General features: G+C 39.3%; 1 protein-coding gene across 10 annotated transcripts; it reads left to right on the top strand.

Moving 5' to 3' along the window:
* The first annotated feature begins 381 nt into the window (after positions 1 to 381).
* On the top strand, positions 382 to 18,325 carry snphb (syntaphilin b). 10 transcript variants are annotated; one of them, XM_084427680.1, is made up of 8 exons: positions 382 to 585; positions 6,393 to 6,430; positions 6,672 to 6,771; positions 8,710 to 8,784; positions 10,792 to 10,908; positions 11,570 to 11,677; positions 11,776 to 11,925; positions 13,319 to 18,325. In XM_084427680.1, exons 2-8 carry the CDS (start codon positions 6,424 to 6,426, stop codon positions 14,943 to 14,945), a joined length of 2,184 nt encoding a protein of 727 aa, XP_084283806.1. In that variant the 5' UTR covers positions 382 to 585; positions 6,393 to 6,423; the 3' UTR covers positions 14,946 to 18,325. The 10 variants fall into 10 exon arrangements, with proteins under 10 accessions (XP_084283806.1, XP_084283808.1, XP_084283811.1 ...); XM_084427682.1 differs by having other exon boundaries at positions 6,635 to 6,771; XM_084427685.1 differs by lacking the exon at positions 6,393 to 6,430 and having other exon boundaries at positions 382 to 518.
* Positions 18,326 to 18,789: the final 464 nt, after the last annotated feature.

Genomic DNA, 18,789 nt, shown 5'->3' with positions numbered 1-18,789 from the left:
CCTCTTTAGTAATTTGCACAGTGATGTGATGTCCAATAAACTTATCTGCAGGTTGTAAACTACTGCAGATTTTACTTTTAAAATGTGTAGACAGACCATAAAGTGTGTTTGAGGGGAGGGGGAGGTATTTAATTGCCTCCATAGGCCTATTTATATAGCGTAATGAGCACAAAACAGCACTAACATGCTGTTTATTTATAGTATAAATAATAAATAATAAATATCTAAAAAATTATTTGAAAAGTCCACCCTCGGAAATAATTAAACGGAAACAGAAAAACGAAACGCCACATGTCCTCCGAACTTCAAGTGGTGTGGTCCCTTTTAGATCTCCGTAATATTACGCATCTGCTTTCATATCAACGCTCGTCCTCCCTCACGAGGCTCTGCTCACGCACCAGAATCCCTCTCACTATCAGCGAGCAGCACCAGCACCAGCACCCGCCCCGTCGCCTCGACTCGCCCTCCCGAGCAGCGGAGCACCGCTGTGGCGGAGTCCTTGACGGGGACGAGCACGGGTAAACACGGCTAAACACTGCTGTTTATATGAAGGCAAGCTGATTCTCGCCGGAAGGCTGCTACAAGGTAAATGTAAAACGTTTTTGTATTGCAGTATGTCATGCAAATCGTGCTGCATCTTTGTAGCGAATGACTTCTTATGCATTTCCCGTGTGTAGGACACACCAAGGACTGTGACGCGCCAGGTGCACGGTTTTTGTGATATCTGGATGTACCGAGAAAAACGATATCTTACATTCGCACGCTAAATTATGTTTATTTGCACCGTGTGTGCACACATCTTCTGGTTTTTTTTTTTTCGGTGTTTAGATGTGCGCGCGCACAACAGATGATTCCCTGCAGCGAGCATGCGTGTGTGTCTTGCGTTTGTTATGGTTTTGCCTCTATTGCGCTTTCGTACTGTGCTAATCCTAGAACTGTGTTTCATAACTTGAAATTTGTCGTTTCCTAGCCCTGGAAATTGGTTTAATTTCTGATTTGGTTTGAGCACCTCTCGTGCGCTGTGAGTCGTGACAGGGACAGTGTAGTTTGTACGGCCTAGGGTGCAGTATGACCTTGCATCCCTGTAAGGACTTGCCAAATTGCAGAGAAAGTGTGCCTAAAAGTGGATTTGGGAGGATCTAGAAAGATCATCATATTTAGTCTTTATCACATCCAAGAAAGTTTACATAATTTACAACATATTAAAACCGGTCAAACTACAGAATGTCTCAAGGTGCATCACTATTAATCTCTCTCTCTCTCTCTCTGGTATCACAATAAGTATCACCCTCTTCTTTGCAGAATGCTATTTGTTGCTCATTGACTTGCCATTGAGCCTGCTTGCCTTGCGGTTGTGTAATGTCAGCATCCCGTCTGTCTGTCTCACCACATACACACCAGCAAGGAAAGCCAATCACACCACTTGTGGAGCTCACGTTCTAGAATAGTGGCTGTCTCCATGGTGACTGCTCTACATCCTCTCAGCTTTCAAGCCAATCTTCCAAAACATTTCCTTAAGAAAGCAATCAATATATTTCACTCTGTAAGCCAGTGAAAACAAGTCACATATTAAATATATATATATATATATTTAATTTAACATTTTACTTAAAAAAATTCGAATTAATATGCAAATATTACTATTTTTCTTAATTAAACCAAATCTAAAAGAGGTTTTTGTTCAAATATCCTGCAAGTTTCAGAGCTTAAAATGTCTTCCTCATTATAAACAAAGTATTTATTTAATCAAGCTCCAACAGTTTTATTAACATTATAAGTGAACCTCATGGAACATATTAAAATAATTTTTAAAAGAAATTCATGTCATGACCCCTTTAACTAAACAAAAATTAGAAAAAAAATACAAATACAAAAATTTACAAATATTAGTCTAGCTGCCATTAGATTTAAGAAAACATAAGATAGGCAGCAGCCTACTCATTCATTGTGAGTGTTACCAGATTTATTAAAGGGATAGTTCACCTAAAAACAAGTATTTATCTGTTGTTTATTTTCCAAATTGCATTTTCTTCTGTAACAAAAATACAACAATCATAGTAATCATGACTGTTTACTCAATGATTTGTTTACGATTGTATTCTGACTGTATTCTCAATTTAAATAATATAAATGCATGTTGTTTTAGAATTATTTATATACTATTATATACTAATATTTTGAATTAGCTTTTATTTAAAGATTTTACGTTTTCATTTTAGATAAAGCCTATATTTCTAATTAGTGTATATTTATTTTAGTTTGTGTTTGTTTACATTTCTGAAGTTGTCCATCTAATATTTAAAGTTCAAGATTTTCCATCCAATATTTATAATTTTTTCAGCTTTATTTCAATTAATTTAAATATTCTTTATAGTTTTAGTTATCAATAACATCACTGAAATAATGACTTTCTGTCTGTTCCTCACATGTGACTCCAGAAGTCTTATAGAGCATTTATAGATTGCTTTAATATTGCTGCTTTTATAATTTTGGTTATTGGATTATTTGGGTTTTTAACTAGTTTTTTGAGAGGTAAACATTCTTTCTGCAGTGATACCCTGGCCCAGTTTCACAGACAGGGCTTAGATTAAGCCAGGATTAGGCCTTAGTTCAATTAGGGCATTCAAGTAGCTTTTATAAACGTGCCAGAAAAAAAACATTACTGGTGTGCATCTTGAGACAAAACAATGGCACTGACATATTTTGCAAGTGCAAGTTGCTTTCAGTTAAAACAGATCAAACATGCATTTTAGTCTGGGACTAGCTTAAGCCTTGTCTGTGAAACCGGGGATAAAAGGCTTGAATGTTGGCTGTGATAGAGAAAAGAAGTGCTGGGTCATAATAATCGCTCTTCTGCAGCTTTCTGCACATTTCATTCGACAGCAGACAGAGGTCGTCCAGTGCTGATGACACTAGCAGGAGCATGACGCAGCAGATTTCAACATCAAAATGTAACTGAATCACCAGTGAGCTGATTATCCATTATTAAGCCCAATAAAAATTGTTTCAAAAAAAATTCTCGCATAAAATAGCCACAAAAAGTAATTACGTATTTCATGCATTAAGCTGCTACTATCTGTATAAGCTACGCTAATACTCACCTATGATATTTATGTTAGTTTGCAGTTGTGTATTTGATAAGAAAGAGTTAACTATACAGACGGAATAAACTGTGTAAGAGACTGAGACTCTAGTCTTCTGCATTGGTGCAAAGTTCAAGCAGATAGGATAGATTTAGCAGCTGCGCTCTACATTATGACTCACACTGCGTCAGAGGGAGACCACACTGTCCCGATACTGACTCAGCGGTTGCACATTTTACAGCAAAATGTGTTAGGTTTCTGTTGTTTTGTTCATTTTTGTCACCCAAGCAACCCCAAGTGTTTGAAAGGTCATGTCATCAAAGTGAAGGATTGAGTTGCTTATTTTTGTGAGTGTACTGCTGCTAATACTGAGCTGTGCCAATGGCTTTTTAATTATTTAGATCATTAATCCCTCTTCTCTTCACCATGTGTCTCTGGATGCACACTGTAGCAGAAGCTCTTCTATATAGAGGCCCTGTTTTACTTTTTTACACGTTCAACTTTCTTTAATGTGTAATGTTGCTGTTTGAGCATGAAAAAGGTCTGTAAAGTGACAAAGCACTAAGTTCAGTCCAAAGGGAGTTGTTCTCTCCTCATCCTTCCCTCACACTTAGGAACAAATCCTTCCCTCGTGGGTCAAAATGACCCGAAGCTCTAAAATTATGCTTAGTTATCTTTTGTCCAGAAAGCTTATTTCACTTTTGATAATAGTATTTTTAAATAATTCCTGCTCAAGGCATGTGCAAAACAGAGACAAGGCCAAATTGAGTTGTGTTAGTAGTATATTGAAACTCGTGGTTATGTCAAGAGGCGTGACACTTCCGAAACACGCTGGAAGCGGACCAATCACAACACATTGGTCCAGACGACCAATCACATTGGAAGGAGGAACGAAACATTGGGCCCTATCTTGCACCCAGCACAATTGACTTTGTACACCGACGCATGTATCATTCCTATTTTGCACCCGCGCACAGCGGACTTTTCCCTCCACAGACGCACGTCGGTTAACTAAGAAATACACTTGCGCTTCCGGGGGCGGTTCAGCGCAAAGAGGAGGCGTGTTCCGGCGCAAACGTTCCCTGGTGCTATTTTGCAGGTTTAGAAAACAATTCCGCCACTGACCGAAAAAACCTAGTTTAAAGTCAGTGGCGCGTTGCGCATGTTATTCATATGCTATTTTAAGGGCGCATGCTTGGCCATAATGTAGCGTGTGCACAACGCGCATACACTTTGATTCTCTCATCTACACAGAAGCAGCAGTTTTCATTTTTGCAAATCATACATTATTTAGATAGATAGATAGATAGATAGATAGATAGATAGATAGATAGATAGATAGATAGATAGATAGATAGATAGATAGATAGATAGATAGATAGATAGATAGATAGATAGATAGATAGATAGTTTATTATAAAAGCATACATCTAGCTTTATCATACGCCTGTTTAACCGAAGTTAATTTGGGTGTTTCTCCATCCCCAACATCACTTCTCTGTGTTTTACGGCCCTGACGAGAACGTCGGTCTCCTCGGCTGTGAACTGTGCAAATCTGCCGTTATAATAGGAATCCGCTATAGAACAAACGCGCCTTCTCTTAAAGGTGAGATGACGCTCTGATTGGTTTATTTCACGTTACGCCCAAACCACACCTATGAATAATGAAGCTATTTCAGACCAACCCATTTTAGATTTGTGTCGGGCCAAGAGTCATTTATCCCGCCGGTATAATAGCAACAGCGCCCAAGACCCGCCCACAAAGTTACTTGCGCTTCGCGCTTGATACTTGCGTTTCAGACCGTTAAAATAGGGCCCATTGTGTTACTGACTGACTGGGAAGAGAGATGCTGTAATAGTGGAAAATAATGTAAAAAATTATGTGGTTTTTGAACATTCAAGCATGAAAGTCTGTTCTAGTATACTTTAAGACAAAATTAGGCCATAATAGGTCTCCTTAAAGGGTTCTGTCAGGAGCTTCATATATCAAACCTTTAAAGGGTTAGTATCCCATAATTGACTCACCCTCAAGCAATCCTAGGTGTACCTTCTTCTTTCAGCCAAACAAAATTGGAGTTATATAAAAAAAATATCCTGGCTCTTCCTAGCTTTATAATGGGACTGGTACCCTAGATTTTGAAGCCCAAAAAAGCGCATCCATCTATCATAAAAGTAATCCATACGGCTCCAGGGTTTTAATAAAGGCCTTCTGAAGTAAAGAGATGCGTTTTTGTAAGAAAAATATCCATATTTATAACTTTATAAACCATAATCACTGGTTTACGGTAACGGCCACACTCAAGTCTAGCGGAAGAGTGACCTCTGACCCGACGCATGACGTATTGACGAACGCGGAAGCACAGAGGATTGAGCAAAACAAAACACCATTAGAAATCTAAAACGAGAATTTTTAAATAGAAATGTTGAGTTTGTTGCCCAGCCGTTACCGAAAGCCAGTGATTATAGTTTATAAAGTTTTCTTCTTGTTGGGCTTCAAAATACAAGTACCATTGAATCCCATTATAAAGCTTGGAAGAGCCAGGATATTTTTTAATATAACTCTGATTGTGTTTGGCTGAAAGAAGAAAGTCATTTACAACTAGGATTGCTTGAGGGTGAGTAAATTATGGGGATCATTTATTTTTTAGGTGAACAAACCCTTTAAGGGGTTCCCATCATGTGATTATTTTATAGATTTAGTTAGCAAACATGTTAAACAACATTAAACATCAAAGTATTATGCAATCATTTAAGACTCCTTATATAACTTTTTTGGCATAAAGGTTCTTTAAAACTGAGTCAAGAACTTTTTTCTCATTTGCTTGTTTGTCTGTTTCTCTCGATTTAAAAATGATTGCTGCATCAGTAATGAATACATTTTTAGAGCTTCAGCCAGACCTTGATATCTCTGAGTAGTCCGAATGTGAAAGTTAAATCTCTGTTACTGTATTTCTGTTGTCTGGCTTAGCATCAGCGCAGAGTCAGAGTCCAGCAAATCCGTGTCAGCACAATGTTAAATTTATTACAGCTCCGCAAGCAATGCTGCTGCCAGGTCTGCTGAGTGTGAAGAGGTCGGAGAGATTAAATGAAATGGGCGATTGTTGTTTCCTTTTGACTTTGATGGCATGATCTGCCTCACTTGATCAGAGATAAAAATGAGAATATATGCAAACATTTAGTGCATGTCTCAAAGGGACAGTTCACCTAAAAGTGAAAAGTTTATGAAATCGTTCATTCATTCTTTCCTCTGTGGATCACAAAATTATTATTTTTTTCTTCAAAAAACGTATCTTCTTTTATGCTCCACAGACCAAAGAAAGTCATACAGGTTTGGACCAACATGGAGGGTGAGTAAATGATAACATAATTTTCATTTTTGGGTGAACTGTTTCTTTAATAGTATTATAAACTTTTGATTTCCTTTTTGACTGTACCTGCTTGTGACACTGCTGTTATGTAAATGAGATGAGGGTTAATTTATGGTTTGCTATAGAGAATCATTTCCTCTAGTCAAAATGACTTCATTGTCTGTGTTCTTGTATTTTATTCAGGCTGGCTGCAGCTGAGCGTTTCATCCTGTGTTGACAGGGAGGAGGACAGATCCAGCTGAAGAAGGAGAAAGAAGGGAGAGGACAGCTGAATCCATGTCTTCGCCTTCAAATAAAAGATCTAGTTCTGGATCACGCAAGTAAGGCACATCTTTTGTCTGTCATTAATCTTCTTTCGGACCAACATTCTTTCAAACTCGCAGCTGTGTTGGTGCTTTGCTGTAATGTCTAACCCATGGTCTGCTCTTAATCACACTAATGTCTCTGCTGTAGTTTAATGACCTTTTGAGCATCAAGTGCTTCAATAATCCTCTCTCTCTTCTGCTGCTGTCATTAATACATCAGATGTTTAGCTCTTTCAATTCATCTCCCTGCTGTCAAGATCTTTTAACTATTCAACTACTAGGTTGTATAAAAATGTTTTTAAAAGAAGTCACTGCAGAAGGCTGCATTTATTTGATCAAATATACAGTAATATTCTGAAATGTTAATACAATTTAAACAAAAAACTTTTACAGACATAGGGCCCTATCTTGCACCCAGCGCAATTGACTTTGTACACGGACGCATGTATCATTCCTATTTTGCACCCGCGCAAAGCGGACTTTTCCCTCCACAGAAGCACGTCGGTTAACTAAGAAATACACTTGCGCTCCCCGGGGCGGTTCAGCACAAAGAGGAGGCGTGTTCCGGCGCAAACGTTCCCTGGTGCTATTTTACAGGTTTAGAAAACAATTGCGCCACTAACCGAAAAAAAAACAGTTTAAAGTCAGTGGCGCGTTGCGCATGTTATTAATATGCTATTTTAAGGGCGCATGCTTGGCCTTAATCAATGTAGCGTGTGCACAATGCGCATACACTTTGATTCTCTCATCTACACACAGACGCAGCAGTTATCATTTTTGCAAATCATACATTATTACGAAAGATAAATAGATAGATAGATAGACAGTTTATTATAAAAGCATACATCTAGCTTACACATTTACCCAAATTATCATAGGCCTGTTTAACCGAAGTTAATTTGGGTGTGTTTCTCCATCCCCAACGTCCCTGATGGGAACGTCGGTCTCCTCGGCTGTGAACCGCTCCTCGCGTGCGCCTGGCAAATCCGCCGTTATAATAGGAATTCGCTTTAGAACAAGCGCGCCTGCTCTTAAAGGGAATGTGAGATGTCGCTCTGATTGGTTTATTTCACGTTACGCCCAAACCACACCTATGAATAATGAAGCTACTTCAGACCAACCCCTTTTAGATTTGCGCCAGGCGCAAGAGTCATTTATCCCGCCGGGAAAATAGCAACAGCGCCGAGACCCGCCCACAAAGTTACTTGCGCTTTGCGCTTTGACACTTGCGTTTCAGATCGTTAAAATAGGGCCCACAGTCTTCAGTGTCACATGATCCTTCAGAAATCATTCTAATATGATGATTTGATGCTCAAGAAACATTTATTATTATCTGCTATTATCTACTATTATTTTGCTGCTTTTGATTAGTCTAATGCAACCTTAAAAATAACAGTATTAATTTCTTCCCAAATACTTTTGAAGTCCATATATACTGTAGCACCACAGATATGAGCCCTTTCATTCCTTTGCACAGAGTAAAAAGTCTGGCATAGACTGACTAAAACAAATAACAAATTCCACCAAATTATATAAGAACTACGTGTCAATCTGATTTTTCATGAAGCACAAGGATAAAGCAATATTTTTAATAAACTTACATCAGGTTCCTTTTAAAATAGTGTGCGTCTCAGAAATGTTGTCATGAGTAACTTTAAACTACAGTACTACATACCGCTGTGTCTCTCTTGCTCTCTTTCTTTTTTTAAAACTTTTTTAGCGTTATTTTACGTAACGGTTGAAATAAAAAACTATAAATGACAATTGTATGAATTATACAACAATGGATAAATGGAAAAGTTGTAGTGTCCACACACTTTCGGTTAAAGCCAATTCTGTCTGAATACAGATCATTTTGTCACTGCAAAATATGTACCAGTATGGGCAGTGGGTATTCATGGAAACTATGCAGTAGAGCCCAGCTCTGTGCCTCTGTCTCATCTCTTTCCTCAGATTCAACCTGCTGAAGGCCCTACAGCCTAAGCACCGCTTGCAACAAATGCTGTCGTCTCCCACTGCATCCCCTGTGTGAGACTCTGATTCAGTACCCTACAGTAGGGCATGACTGTAGTAGACAACACTGCTGCACTGGGCATTCACACGCCAATTTAACACCAGTTTATTACCTGATTCCACTGATGCTGATGTTGAGGATCTGAGAGGGTCTTTGACAGAGGCTCAGAGGAAGTTAATAATCCGGGAATCTGTCCCATGAGTAGCCATTTTGGCTCTGACTGAATTGAAAATCTGAGACCTACAATGAATGTGATATATTCACAGTGATTCTAATTGTGTGTGGCAATGCAGTGCACATATTCACTACACCACATTACCCGACTTTCCCTCAATAAGTCCATATCACTGGAAACATGATGGACGTACCTGGTCTGTCCAACTACCCTAGCTGCTTTTCAGTTTCCCTTCCTTTCCTTGCTATCATTATTGATAGCAGAGTCCTCTTTTTTCTCTCTCTCACTCTCTCTTTCCTCAAGCACGCTTTGTTTGTATCAGCTGTTTCACTTTACTTTTATTTCCTCTGCTTTGCTCCCACCTTAACCGTGACCTTGGCTTGCTTTCATGGTTAGGTAGTTCAGCTAACCTCTTACAGCCCACCAGTGGTGGTCCTGGTGGACAGTATAAAGTGACTTGTCACTGTAAATGTGCTGTTATGATTGGTCTATTTTTACATTTTAAATCTATTTTAAAATTATATTTGGACCAGTGTTGTTTGAGCATTATTAAAATATTAATGTATTTATTTATATTTAAAAATATTTTTATATAAATTTTATTTTTATGTTTTAAGTTTTTATTTAATCTTTATTTCAATTAACTTTTACCAACTTAACTAATACATATGGACATTTATGACCTGGTTTTGTCTCATAATTATTGCTGATTTTTCTGTTTGATAGTATTTTTTAAATTCTCTGCTGCAACTGTAGCTTTAAAAGGTGGTCAACTGAGTTTTTCAGCAGTTAATGCTGATAACGATTTTTACTCAAAACTCACTTACAAAATTGAAATGAAACTGACCAAATATCAGCTGATTAACACCAGACTATCACTAGATTCCTAGTTATCCATCATGAACGCGCCACTCTGCACCACTTAAAAGAATTGCTTTCATTCAGTGCTGCTAACCTGCTTGTTCCCAAAAGAGAATGTTTCTGGGAGATTAATTATGCTCTAAACTACCCCATGATCCATTGTTCCAGAATTTGACAGGTGATTGTGTGCTGTTTTGCCTCAGCTTTATGATTTTGGTAGGCTATGTAAGGTCAGCATAAAGCTTGAAACTGCATGTTCAGGAGGTCTTAAAAACAATGTAAAAAAAATTTGTTTACATAATGCCAGTAAAGATGAAGGAAACAGTGTAATTCTGTCAAAAATAATCTAGTAAATCTTTGTACAATATGTCCAGTATGTATTTTATTCTCTTAAGTGTGGCAAAGCGGCTCTAATCCTAGCCAGCCCTTTGCTAGTGTTTCTGACCAGAATTAATTATAACAAGCTCCCTTTTATCAATCTCGCTGTCTATGACTCAATTAATTAGTCAGACAATCTGTTAAATAATCTGTCAGATCTGCAACCTCATGTTTCATGGACATAAAAAAACAACTTTCATCTAATTGTTAATTTTAATTGGATGTTTTAAATGGACTTTAGAATGATGCCTACCCAGAGGTTGCTTTAACCAAATGTTTTGTACATTTAAATGATTTACAGTGTTATTATGAGTGTATCAAAAAAGACCAAATCTGCATGTATTTTTTTTGTGGGAAACTGAAAAAAAAAACCCAGATAGAAATAGAGCATAATTGTTACAACCCAGTGCGTAAAAGTGCTGCATAATGACTTTTTGTAACATAACCTCTACTTCTACCCAAATTCATCCCATATTTATAAGCACAGATTTCAAGAAAATTTCCACAGAAACATTCATTTGAATATCTACAATACAGGTCAAGCTGTTGAGGTGAACTTTAGGTGTGTGCTACCCTGTGTAATGATTCCATCTTGTTTGTGGGTCAGTTTTGACTATTGCAGGTTTATAGAGCTAGACTACACACCCATGGAGTCAGGCATTATGGTCTCTATGAGACAGAGCAGAGGATTTCTGACACCAAAGTCCCCGGAACGCCACTGTCGGTCAGCGCTCCATTATCCCTCTTTCTTTCATCAGTGCTGTCTCTTTCTCCTCCTTTTTTCTCTTCATTTCTTCACTTTTCTTTGTTCTTTGTTGTGGCATTGTGTCAGCATGGATTCAAACTCTTCAACCACTGCACAATATCCCTATAATATCCAACTTTTGATTTTACTGGGGGGTTTAAAGCTTGAATTGCATATGTGTGTCAAAGTTAAAGATGATTTCATATTTGTGGTGTGCAAAGTAAATCTTTGCTCTCATCAGATCATCAAAATGGAGCTGCTGTCAGTTTCTGCTAATTCAGCTGCAAGATTCTTTCTCATAATTGATTCATGATTGATATTTATCATGATCTGTGCCTCAGCTTATAATACAACTGCTTGTTTTACTTTGCAATTTGTGCCATTTTTTGTAGTTTTATGTGAGCTGGTTGTCTTTTTCTTTTTACATCCATAAAAGGTGTTTTCTACAGGTGACTGTATCTTTAGAGGCATGTTAGTCATTTCATATCGGTGGGCATGTTTTGTTTTGAGTTTCGTGGAATTGTATTTTTTGTTTGTTCATGTAAGTGTGTGTGTTTGTGCACTCTGTGTATACCTTGTCTTGGGTCCTCTTAAGTGGCTTTGAAGGTGACACTGAGTTTGTGATTCTGTTATTGCACAGACGAAGTCCAGCACCTGTCAGTAACCGCGATCCCTATGGAAATGCCTCTCTTAGCAGCAGTAGCAATTCAGGATCATGCAAGGGCAGTGATGGAAGCCCAACCCATAGGTGAGCCACAACTCACCCAGTGATCAATGATGCATTGCCTCTTTTTCAAACGTCTTCTTATTTGTTTTTCTATATACCACTTTTCTCATTCATATCAGGCGTCACATGAAATACACCGCCTGCAATGATAACCATGGTATCCGGCCCCCTCCACCTGAGCAATATCTAACTCCACTGCAACAGAAAGAGGTGTGTATCAGACACCTGAGAGCACGACTTAAAGAGACCATCGACAGACTGCAGGACAGGTAAGGCATGCATCATTCAAATGAGGACCAATGCACTAATGATCTCATCAGTCTATGATGAAATTAGGTTTTATCTTTAAGCAGCTGCTTTGAGCAGCAGTTAATTAAACTGGTTCTTTTATTTGAAATTGTTATGCAAATTTGCACTTGGTTGATGATTTCCAGACCATGTAACAATTACAAAGACTGATTTACCTATTCAAGTTGCTTACCACTGTATATTAGCATTTAGACTGTGCAATTTGTCATTTATTTCCCTCTAATGCAAGGCCTCTAAACTAAATATTTATTACTTCTAAACTGTTTTTTTAATGGCAGCCCCCATTTGTCTAATAGCAATGATCATATAAGTGGTAATGCATTCTCAAAGCTGATGTGTGTAATGAGTTAATCACTTGAGCCATAAAGGCCACATGAGTAATTACTGTCGAGCCACAGAAAAATTCACAATAATGCTGATTGGCTGGTGTCATCACAAGAACATGCAGTGGCAAACAGTGAATGGCGTTCAATGGAGAAAGTTGTTGTTGTTGTTTTGCACCATGCTAACCTGACAAACCCTGACCCCTGGCTCTTTTCAAATAGGTTTCCTTGGCACACTCCCCTTCTGCCACTGGTCAAACAAACATAGTTTGAAACAAACTCACACAACTGATTAAGCCAGGATGTTGCTGTGTTGGGCCGCTCTAACAGACCAGTGTTGAAACTGACACAGAGCCATGTTGTTTACAATTTTCAAGAAAAGCCAACTATCTGTGACTGACATATAGTTGGCAAATTTAGATCAAGTTGGGATAGGACAAAGTATTTTCGGTTGCAATTTATTTTACAGTACGTGCACCTACGTGTACTTACAGTGTACTTACCTAAGAAAGTACTGGGTAATATACACTGTAAAAAATTTCTAACCCTCCCAAATCAAAAATTTCAAGTGACCGATAACATCAAAATTTTTCAATTGGCCCAAGTGAAATTCTGTAAATTATAAAATTAAATTTACAGATTTTCACTTGGGCCAATTGAAATTTACAGAATTTCACTTGGGCCAATTGAAAAAATGTAGATGTTATCGGTCACTTGAAATTTTTGATTTGGGAGGGTTAGAATTTTTTTACAGTGTAAGGTAACTACAGGGATTAATGTAAGGTTTAGGGGTAGGTTCAGGGTTAGTACCTAGTTATTGCAATTACTATAATAAGTACATAGTATGTACATGGGAAACAGGACTGTAAAATAAAAGCCTACCGTATTTTCAAATCGAAAACATTTCACACAACAGATTTAATTTTGGTCTTTTCTCCACCTGCTGGTCTCTACTTTTGTACATTTGTGCCTTCCTCTTCTCTTTTGACATCCTCTGTTTCTTTCTCACTTTTTCCTCCTCCTTCCTTAGGGACACTGAGATTGATGAGTTGCGTACTCAGCTGTCTCGTATGCAAGAAGACTGGATTGAAGAGGAGTGCCACCGTGTAGAGGCCCAACTGGCTCTAAAGGAGGCACGCAGGGAGATCCAGCAGCTTAAACAGGTTGTAGATGTTGTCTCATCCAGTCTGGGAGACACCGACACTGGGGTGCAGAAGTGCTTCCAAGACATAAACCTCCAGAACCACAAGCTGGAGTCTTTATTGCAAAGCATGGAGCTGGCTCAGGTCGGGACCACCAAAGCAGGAGAAGCCCTAGTGGGTGGAGGGGTGGTGGGGGCAGGGCTGGAGGTCAGCGAGGGCCTGGAGGTGTCTTCAGAAGGCTCCCCAGCTCGCTCGCTTACCCGCAGCTCTACCTACACCAGGCTGAGTGACCAGACCGGCCCGGAACGTGGGGGTAATGAAAACGGGTGTGACATTCCATGTTTGTCAGGCGAGGGCACGCAGGACAGCGGGTTTGTTTGCTGCGGAGACAGTGGACGAGGAGCCAGCAAGGCAGACCTGCTCCTGGAGGCTGCATTTCTGTCCCAAGAAACTGCTTCGCTGCTCAATGCGTACTCCCGCCTGCCACACTCCTCCACCTATGAGGCGCTGTGCAACAGTGAGACGGGAGTTGTACCACTCCTCTGCAGTGGGATCGGAATGGGGACCAGTGTTAGTGTAAGTAATCCATGTCTGTCACATCATCATTTATACCTGCACCACCTGCGTGAGCAAGGCATTCAGACCGACCATTCTCCGGCTTCAGCGCCAGCACATGGCCCCAGTACATCTTTTAACTCTGATCTGGACACTATTGCTGAGCGTACCTTCCGCTCTCAGGCCTGCAGCCCGACCTCTACCTGGATGTCTGATGAGGGAGATGATCTGGAGTCGGTAGCTACAGAGTCAGCCATTACAGCAACAGTTGCCACAACTTCCATTGTCACTGATTTTTCCACTAAGTCTGCACCGGTTGTTGCAATGGAGCCTTGTGCACCAACTGCATCAGTTCCAAAAGGACCTGCATCTTTAGCATTGATCCCCATGGAGTCCCCGGTCAAGGAGACTACTGTTTCAGAGTCCCTTACAGACTTGCCAATCACAACAACAGCTTTGACCACAGAGACCATTGGATCTCCAGTAACCAACTCTGTTCAACTTCTAACAGACCCTTTGCCAAACCCTGGGACCTCCCCTTGCTCTGTGCAGACTTTGGTCGAGACAGAAGAGGACTCCCTTCCACAGACCAGTCAGCCTCGTAGTGTACTTACAGAGGCTGGGGTTGCAGGGGATAATGTAATCAATATAGGTTCAGATGATGAAGATGAGGTTGATGAGAGTGCTACGAACACAGATTCCAAGTCGTCTGGCTGCGGTTTACCTGTAAAGAACTACTGGAGCCGGCACTTCCTAGTGGATTTGCTTGCAGTGGTCGTGCCAGTGGTCCCCACAGTGGCATGGCTCTGTCGGGGTCCACACCGTGATGGTCAGCCAATGTACCATATTGGTTCTCTGTTGCGGGGTTGCTGCACTGTGGCCCTCCATTCCCTGCGTCGAGGAGGTGGTCTTCGGCACTACCCCGCAGGAGGAGGTGGTCCAGGAGGAATGAATATATGAGACCTTCTCTTCTGTCTTGGGAAGCCCTGAAGCCAGTGATATCACAAGATGTGCAATAAGAGAGTGGTTAAAACTTAAAAATTAATTGAGGCGACCACTGGAAGCATAGTGTCTGAGCACAGCACCTTAATGCTGTGGTTCTCTATGGTCTATATTCAAGAGGAGATAAGAATAAGGAAGAAGAATCACTAGCATGTATTTACACCTACAAATAAGATACTCATGAAGACTTGCAATCTTTCACCTTTCTCCACAACTGCTACACTACAAAGAGGCAAGAGTATGTGTTTTGAAGCTTTGTGAGTGACACTAAAAGATCCCCTTTAATATGATTGTGTTACCCTTATTTCGAGTGAAGAGACGCAATAAGTGATGGGAAGGAACTGACCTTTTGTGCGTCACTCTCACTGTCACTGCGGAGGGTGTGTGTGCTGTAAATGTGAGTTGATTTATCTGAGCGAGTGTTTTTGTTGTGTTAATGTACAGTGCAGCCAAAGTATCTGGATTACTAATGGCCATCATTGTTGTAGCCGTGAGTGCAGTAGTTAGCTGTCCCACTACTTTTGTCTGTGTGGCTCAGAGCAGTCATCTTTTCCCCTTAAGGAGCCAGGCAAGCGCCTTCTCATCTATTTATATGCTTTGCATATACAACTAGTGTCCTAGATAAATGCTGTCACAAAATGATACTTAGTCCATCTGGAGTCTTTTAGAAAATGTATTCTTTATTCTGGGCTCAAATAAGTGGGAAAGTTTGTTGTTTTAGAAATGCTCTGTATGGTTGAATGGGCAACACATTTTAAGTAATAATATTAACAGTAAAAAGATTCAGCGTTTAGACAATGATCAGGGTTAAATTACTCTAATCGGGTCATGGGAGCTTTTTCACCAGATATGAATTTTATGATTGTCTTTCACTGTGTGATTTTTTCACTGTGTGACCATCAAAATACTGTCATAGCCAAATGTTTTTGGATAAAAGACTAAGCTTTAATAATAGGTGTAATTTTAATGTTCACTGTTGGTCCAAGTTATATAGGCTAATTAGCGATTTTGCTCTGCCAGCTCTGGGGTGCGTTTCCCGTACAACAAGGTAACTCGCTGCTTATCTACCATAGTAGCCTACGATGCATCGTTGAAGAAATCAACTAGCTAGTCACGACTGTTTCCCGAAACCATATTGTCAGTGGTCGTTCAACCATGTTGGTTAAAGATGTCACGCACGTGGTGGAGTAATAACTTCTTTTAATTCATCTGTTTGAGATTGATTTAATCATAGGCTCATTCTTACGTTCTAGAGCACGTATATGCGCACTCTTCGCTTTAAATATCTTGACATCTAAAATACGTAAATGACATTTGTATGTATTATAAATAAAAGACAGAGAGTAGGCTACTGAATGTCAGCTTGCTCATTTTGCTCAAGATAAGTATTTATTGAGTCCACGTCATGCAAACAAGAAAATGAAAGCTTCAGCGTAAGTTCTGCCGGGAAGACTCAATCGTTACGTCACCGATTACCTTCTCATTATCCAATCGTGCTCTAAATACTTGTAGTATAAAAGATCGAAACTTACACATGTCTGAGATCGCAGATGCTGACGCCTTCATTCACCTCCACCTTCCCCACCACCACCAGGATGGTCCCTTCTTATACCTCCCAGGGGTCGGCTGCCCCTTGTCTTCAGGCAGGAAATGCAGATTCCGTACCCTCGGAATGCGAGCTACGGAAGGGGCCTACGCCAATGAACTGTATATCATAATTTTCTCGCTGAGCTGTTAATAAATGTATACTTGTTACGGTATTTATCCTCCCGAGTCTTTCTGGTAGAATTATGCTTCTAACCACAGGTCGAGAGCTTTCGTTCCAACCACACAATTTTGTGACGCTGTTTGCAAATGTTCCTTGGAACTATGGTTTCGGGAAACACTGACTCTACTATGCTGATAACGACAGAACTTGCGACCATAGTTGGCTATCCAAGCTTTTGGGAAACGCACCCTAGGACGGAGCTCAATCTGGCTACAGCCACCATGTGAGTTGTGAGCGCTAAAAACAACACTAAAGAGTGTAGCCTCTAGCATCAGGCACTAGTGCACCTGTTGAGGTTTACCTGCAGAGGTCATACCAGCTGTCCTATAAACATTTTGTTGCTATGCTAATATGTTATTTCAGAAATACTATGTAATATAATTCCACTAAAAATATCAAATAAAGAATTTTTTTACTTCGTATTGTTACTTGGTATGAAAAGAGGAATATAAAACTTGTTGAAAGTTAATAAAAAAAATAGCATGCCCACAGCTTTTTTCCAAACATTTGGCCATGACTGTATGTTCATGTTGACCATTTATTTGACTGACACTAAGGTGATGTCGATTGCACTATAATTCACTTTATAAGCAATTACTTGAAGTAAACTTGATTGTGTGTTTCTGTCTGTCCAAAGGCTAATGCATACATGTGGATTTGTGGTTCAGTTAGATTTCACCAACACCACCATTTCAAAGAATCATCACTGATTTACAAATTTATACTTTGTGTATGTGACAGCTGGGTTGATTAGCCAGAAAACAGTGTACCAGATGAACACTAATTGTAGTTATTTGCATCTCACATATCATCTTATCTTCTGTCCCTCTAAACCATTAATAGCCGCTGCCTTTCGGTCTACCTCCTCCCTCTGATATTGTGTACAGTATATGTAGTTGGATATAGTCATTATTTGTTGTCTGTTTGCAAAGTTCTTCATCAAATAATATGCTGCTTTCTGTTGTGCAGATTTTGTGCGGCATCTGTAAGGTTTTCAGCGCTTGATATTTATTCTGCTTGACAATCTTAATTTGTGCTTTATGTGGTGTCAAGTGCATACATATGTCTTTAATTTAGTCTAGTCCCTGCACTTTTTACCTCATACCAACTAGGCGCTTATTAAAGAACCTTACAATAGATTATAAGAAAAGAAGGCGAATATGTTCCTGAATTTTTGTTTTGTTTGTTTAAACTATGAATGTGTGGTTTGCAGATAGTTGTCTTTTGGCTTAACGGAGGTTAAATGAGATTGTAATCAAGTGCTACTCCAAGAACACAGGAGGTTTCCTCCAAACTGCTACTGTCTGTTTGTCAATGAAATGTACGTAAATAACTATTGCATTAGTTATTTGACCAGATAAATGTTTTACGCTGATGTAAAGCTTTGTATAACTGTTGAATTGACACAAAAGGCCTTGATAAGATTTTCTTGAATTTTCTGAAGCCATATTGCAAGCAGAGATGTGTATGTTGGCCCTATATGCTGGTAAATTTGAGTAATAATATTTCTGTCATATATAGTTATTTGATAAAAAAAAAAAAAAACTTCAACACTCTTCTTTTGGCAGAAAACGGAGCTGTTTAAGTGTGTGCTGGAGATTTGTGTTGCAGCATCAGTTCATTTTTCTTTCTGCATTTGGATGGTAACTGATAATCACAGATTTGCTTTAAAGCTTCAGATCCACCATTAAGAAGTCTACAGATATTAATACATGTTAGTTTACTAATAAAGTATTTGTTAATTATCTTCCGAGGTTAACAGGCTTTCCATAGAGGACTGCGTTGTGTCTGAGCATTGTAAGTGTCCGTTTCTTTTTATCACCTTCAAATATGGTTAGAAGACTTAGGACCACATATATTCTGCAAATTATTTGGTTAAATGAAAAGATTGAAAGTGGTTTAGCCGCCAAGTCAAAAGTCGTAAGTGAATATTGAAATGTAAAATTGGTGGCAAACTGACACAATTACATCAGTAGTTTAGTGTCTGTTAAGAAGGATTATACGACTGTGCCTAGAATATTAGATCTCAGAGAG

This window comes from Rutilus rutilus, assembly GCF_951802725.1.
Source record: "Rutilus rutilus genome assembly, chromosome: 13".
NCBI lineage: Eukaryota > Metazoa > Chordata > Actinopteri > Cypriniformes > Leuciscidae > Rutilus > Rutilus rutilus.
The sequence above is the reverse complement of the archived record's forward strand: the minus strand, read 5'-3'. Positions and strand labels throughout refer to the sequence as shown.